Source organism: Sinocyclocheilus rhinocerous, unplaced genomic scaffold (genome assembly GCF_001515625.1).
Source record: "Sinocyclocheilus rhinocerous isolate Xijiao unplaced genomic scaffold, SAMN03320098_v1.1 scaffold1012, whole genome shotgun sequence".
Classification (NCBI taxonomy): Eukaryota; Metazoa; Chordata; class Actinopteri; order Cypriniformes; family Cyprinidae; genus Sinocyclocheilus; species Sinocyclocheilus rhinocerous.
Genome location: NW_015640039.1, coordinates 857,858 through 863,984, shown reverse-complemented (window position 1 = coordinate 863,984; position 6,127 = coordinate 857,858). Strand labels below are relative to the sequence as shown.

The following is a 6,127-nucleotide window of genomic DNA, read 5'->3' as shown; positions in this document are numbered from 1 at the left end:
AAACCCATCCCCACCTCACACACTCTCCCTCCCTCCCTTATTTCTCTCCATCTTTCTCTCTCTCCCTTTCACTCGTCCCGTGCCTCTGCAGTGGCTCATTCTTTCCTGAGCGGCTACAGACACACACCGCCCCCCTCCACCCCTCCTCTGGCCACTCATCCCAGCATGTTGCACCTATTCATGGGTAAGATCGACAGTCTCTTCCCCAGACTGAAAGTGGAGCTCTGCGCTGCAGCTGCCGCTGAATGAATGCAGCGTTTCCTGCATCTACAACCACGCTGAGTGAGACAGAGTATCAGCGAGACACTGCCGGCAACTGAGAGCCACTGATCTGAAGATCAAGCAACGGATCAGGTGCTGCCTCTGTATTTCTCTCTCTCTAGTTCCCTCTCCCTGCCTTACCGGGACATACTGCAAAGGAGGATCGAGGACAGGGAGGTACTCTGCAAGACTTCCCCTATTTGTTGGACAATATGAGACTCCTGTTCTTTACCCACAACAAGACAGGCTTAAAATACAACTTGAGAATGAAAACTGAACTATATCAAATTATATAACAGATAAATAAAATAGAATTTATTGCAGGGTCATCTAGGACCCCACATTTTAAATATCTGGGACATTTCTGTCACATTTAGTGGAGTTTTTGCCCCGCGTCATGTTTAATTTCTGACCTTGCTCCAGAGATGTGGAAGAGCAACCTCTGAGCAATAAAATATTTTTGCGGGCAGTGCAACAAACTTAGAACAAAAAAGTAGGGAAGATAAAACACAGAAGGCAGCAGTAAATGCAAAATATCGATAACAGAACTGACTGAAATGAAGTCATACAATCATACACCGATACTGAACCAGATAGGGGCAGGAATAAAGATTCCCATGCTCACAGGCACAGGCTATAACAGCGAGACACTGCCGGCAACTGAGAGCCACTGATCTGAAGATCAAGCAACGGATCAGGTGCTGCCTCTGTATTTCTCTCTCTCTAGTTCCCTCTCCCTGCCTTACCGGGACATACTGCAAAGGAGGATCGAGGACAGGGAGGTACTCTGCAAGACTTCCCCAGCTGAAAGTCTAATTTCGTGTCGGGTCCCTTGTGGCCCCTCAGACCTACAGTATCCCACCCAAGACATACAGCGGAAGACTTGACCAGGGACAGACAGACAGGCACAAGTGGGTAGACGGTCTGGCATGGAGTTGCAAAACAGAAGATCATTCCTGCACAGGTGTGCGCGGTCCGGCGATGTAGTCCACGCTGGTCTGGTCGTCACACTTCTGATTGGTAAGTCTCTTGCAATCATTCCCCTACTTTGTCCCCCTCTCTATCTGTTTACTCCTGAGCCCACTGTCCTACGCTTGCATAGAGGGGCGGCTGGCAAAATGCTGCAGTTTTTACATGGCTTGAGAGGACCAAACAAGCCGGGTTATATACTTGTTGCTGTTTGTGGGGGTTGATTTGTTGAAAGATCTCAGGTTTCTATGTCTCGAGAGGATATAGTCCGGGAGGACTAGGTTCCTTCTCTTAACTCTTGTGAAACGAGAGGGATAGAGGGTGAAAATTTTTTTTTAAGTATCAATACATGGTACATATCAAGGAGGCATGATCATGTTGGCATCAGATGTTTTAAATTGGTCGATATTGATGGCGATCATTAGTCACACTAGGTCTATCAAAGTACTTAACATCTTCACCTCCAACGCAGTAAATCCATCTCACTAAGTGACTGAAATACTCTCGTGATTTTGCCTTTTCTTCTCAATTGTCCTTCCAGCCATGTCCATTGTACTGGGTCGTAACCAAGTAGAGTTTAAGGGGGAACACATCCTCCCCAATTTTCATATTAGCGTCCAATCGATAACGGTTCTTCAATGACGGATTCTTGAACTTTTACACAAATCTTGAACATTTTGGTTACTTCCATGAAAGACCTTCTCCATTTTTACTCTTTTCTGCACATACTTTTTACATCAAAATCTGATGATCTCACTGTAAAAGGCTTTCACTTTACCTCAGCTGCAGGATGTTTGTGGGACGTGTGGCTTTCTGCTTTAGAGTGTCTTTATGATGTATTGCGCTGTGCGAGCCTTGAATCACACTGCACAATAGTATGCTGAGCTCACTGAATTTCGCCACTGAACTACATTCATTCTTTTTGAGCAGGTGGGCCCGGTTCTTCCAAGCAAGCCCCCCTCCCCGTTCTCTTTACTGCTTGTGAAGGTGAATTAGAGGCCGTTAAACTAGGTAATTTTCACTCTCTCCTTTATAGCATGAACTCAGACAGTTAATATGCATCATCTGTAGAGTTCCCAGTGGACTCGGGGAGGTATGATATAATGTTATATGTTCACGGCACATCCATCAGGTTATGAGAAGGTGCACCACTTAGAGGCGAATCATCATTCTGACAAACGACACAGTTTTGCTGCTGGTTTGATTACAATTTTTCCTATCGGTGTGCCTGCAATTGATAGAATGTGAGGTTAATTGCAATATAAGCAACCCTCATTCATATATTATCAGAGTTCATCAGATATGTCTGCGTCCGTGCTGTAAGAAAAAAAAAAAGTAAACTGTCATTTAAAAGTCTATAGTGTTTAACACAAGAATTGATACTGCATCAGTGCTGTGAAAGAAGAGAATTTACTCACTTGTCAGAGGCCTGGGAGATCTTGAAAGTCAGAGAAGTTAAATGGTGAAAATGGCTCTTAAAACGGTTCTGGTGCCAAACAATACAGCTTTCTAATAGTACCAAATGGACATTGCTTGTATTCACTAATATTTCGAATTAAATGAAATGTCAATAAAGTTTGTCCTGTGCAACGTGTAGGAAAATAAACAAGTGGATAAGAACAGGGCTCTATAAATAGTCCAAGAGCACACGTGTGTAATATCATGGCATGCAGAGCGTGTGAAGAGCAGTCGTGGTATCTCCTCTACCATCACTAGTCCCTCACACCTCAGAGTGATTAGGACAAACATTATTAGGAGCACACGTCTGGATCCCTATAGGCAGAAATACCCCTTTATCATAGCTGAAAATTAGCAACATGACAGTATAGGACCCACCTGATTGCAAGGAAAGTATCTTATTTATATGTAGTTGCTGTCAGTGTTGCCAACTTCACAACAGCTGTTAAATTTAGTGACCTTTCATAGCCCTTTTAGTACCTTTTTCAAAAAGTACATAACAAATCTAGCAATTTTCTTGACAAGCCTTAGTTTCTTTCCTTGGAAGAGAATATAATACACAGGGTGTGCTGTGAAATTCATAAATGTATGAGATAAAAACAAGTCAGGCAATGTTGTGGTTATAAATCAAGATTGTGATGCATTTCAGTCACTATTTCATACTCATTCCAGAAAGAGAGAAAAAAAAAAATTGTAAATGAGAACAGCTTTATTGGGAATTTGGATGTATTAAAATACAATATGTGAGCACAGATGTAAAGGGCTGACTTTATGGTATGATGACGTCATGAACATGCTAATTAGCACATGACATAATCTAACATCATTTACCCACTTTATTGGTTGCAGTCAATTCTTGAACTTTTACTTATGCGTCTTTGTGTGGACATTCTCTACACTGTTGTTTCGTGGGGGGTTCATAGCAGCAATTTCCTAAATAAATTACTATTTAAACATTTAAAGACCATTTAACATTTAATGATTTTAATCATAAATTGTATCATAAATTGTATAAATAACAAAAGCCATAGTACCTAAGAGTATACAGCAATAAAAGGGACAAATTGTAATCAAAGTTTACAGAGTTTACATCAAAAATATGCAACAAAAAAAAATCTACTTGGGTACAAAGTCTATAAATCTGTGCTCTTTGGATGCAGGATTTCTTAATTCATAAAAAAAAAAAAAAAAAAACCTCAGAAAAAAACACATCTATGTACTTGTCAGTTATTTTTAAAGGGGTCCTATTATGCTCTTTTAATAAGTCTTGCTTTTGTTTTGGGGGTGTACTAGAACAGACTCTCATACTAGGTTGTTCGAAAAACATTATTTTTTCACATATTTTACATTATTACAACACCTCTCTCGCCAGTCTGGCATGAATGGCTCGAATAGTTCCTTCTGCCTTGGGAAAGCTAGCGTGTCTCTGACATAGTGATAACACTCATTACCAGGTCTCGTCCCATTCGTCGATATTTGTGATATCACAAATGCCGGAAAATACCCATTGTAGTCCAAACGAGTCATTCGTTGTTTTTGAAAAGTGATTTCTGTTAAATAAAATATCTCCTTTTGAAGTGGACTTTGAGCTTTGTAACTTTACAGATCTTTTTTATGCTCAAACAGCAACATTACAGACTAACTAAAGTTGAAAAAGTGAAAAAGCATAATAGGACCCCTTTAATGTAAAATAAAGTCATGTGAGATTAAAGGCTTTTTTTTTTTTTTTTTTTTTACTATACTTTATACTATATTTACTATATTTTTTTACAGGATTACATTTTAAATGGCTGTCTATGGAGAAAGTTTTTATTTGTATTATTAAAAAATTATAATGATAATACAGCATCTACCAGCAGTGGCTAACTGCCATAGGTAAACAGTTAAATAGTGCGACCATGGGCGTTGCTAGGCCATTTTTAGGGGGGCTATAGCCTAAACATTTTGCGATCAGCTCCATAAACTGTACATGAATTCGTGATCGCCTCAGTCCCCTTTAAATTTCATATGAATACAGCGGCAGACTTCGGCTCCTCCCCGTCTTTCAGCGCGTCAGCTGTTTCCTCCAGCAAAAATGAAACCGCATACTTTATGAAACGATCATGTTGCCATTTTCATTTGAAAATGTAACTTTCAATATAATACATATTACAGTGCATGTGCAAAGAGGTTTGCATACTTGAGCTAAAGAAAGAGGGTTGTACTAGAAAAGCAAACAGTAAAATTTTGTGTTGTGTTTGTAACTACAGTAAAGTGTGTGTGAGATCAGGAAGGCTTATTCAGTACTCAAATGTTATACCTATCTAAGCAATGCAGTGGAATACTGCAATAAGTTTAGTAAACCATCCCTATTAGTCAAACATTTTTTTTATTTGTATATTTATTATTCTTTTTTATTATTACCCTCATTGGGGGCTGAGCCCCCCTAAGATGAAAATCATAGAATCGCCCCTGAATGCGACGCTTGCAATACTAATGCTGTGTGAAAAGGTTTGTGTTAACCAATCGTACATCTTATTTGTACAGTTTCTCCATCGAGAATGACCCAGCTGTACTTGCATGATGCCAAAATAGCAGCCCTCTGGCCACCAAGTGGACTGACTGTCCTTAAAGGGACTTTGGTTTAATCCAATTTTTTGTGGGTCTCCTGCATTGTCCATTCTTCTGCCAAATTTTTTTTTTTTCAAGATATAACGCATTTTGACCTTTTGATATCTCCATAGTAGCATAGCTCACTAATATAACACATATAAGATAAAATGGCACAAATCCTGCTCACAACTGTTACATTCTTTGCTGTCATTCCCTGACACTGCAACGAGGAACTTTAACATATAGTCAAGGGAATGTCTTATCAGGGATAGAGATAATGAGATATGATAGCTGGCTGAAAATTGATGGCCTGAATAAGGGAAAGAAAAAGATGCTTATGAGGGGCAGAGTGATGGGAGAAAGGGGGGTTGTTTGCTTTAATTAAGTTGGCTTGAGAAAGCCAACTTACTGAAATCCGTCTTAAACTTATTATTATTATTATTATTATTATTATTATTCTTTTTCTGAGACTAAAATTTCTGACTGCTACTCCTCCTAGAGCTTTAACTCTACAGACTCCAAACTCAGCCCAGCTCTTCAGACTGATCTGACCGGGTGTGCTATATCTTTTCTAACTGATCGGACTTACGGTTTTCATAAAAATTAAATATTAAAAATATTAAAAATCCCATAGACTTACATTGAAAAGTCTCTGCTCATCTGAACATTCCGTCAAACTCCAACTGTCAAAATTCAAATCTAAACACACTGAAGCCCATTAGACTCAATCAGACTTCCTTTCTATGTACTATTTCTAACCCATTCAAACTCATCTATCTATCTATCTATCTATCTATCTATCTGTCTATCATCTGACTATTTCTATCTATCTATCTATCTATCTATC

General features: G+C 39.3%; 1 protein-coding gene across 2 annotated transcripts in view; it reads left to right on the top strand.

Annotated features, from left to right (window-relative positions):
• The first annotated feature begins 77 nt into the window (after positions 1-77).
• The window catches only part of LOC107752283 (sodium channel subunit beta-4-like), a 24,306-nt gene continuing 18,256 nt past the window's right edge, over positions 78-6,127 (top strand). Inside the window, exons 1-2 of one of the 2 annotated variants that reach the window (XM_016568221.1) lie at positions 78-438; positions 1,044-1,281. In XM_016568221.1, the coding sequence (XP_016423707.1) occupies positions 1,191-1,281 (91 nt within the window). In that variant the 5' untranslated portion in view covers positions 78-438; positions 1,044-1,190. Of the gene's footprint in view, positions 439-909; positions 1,282-6,127 lie in introns of those variants that run through there. The other variant, XM_016568220.1, reaches the window with a different exon arrangement.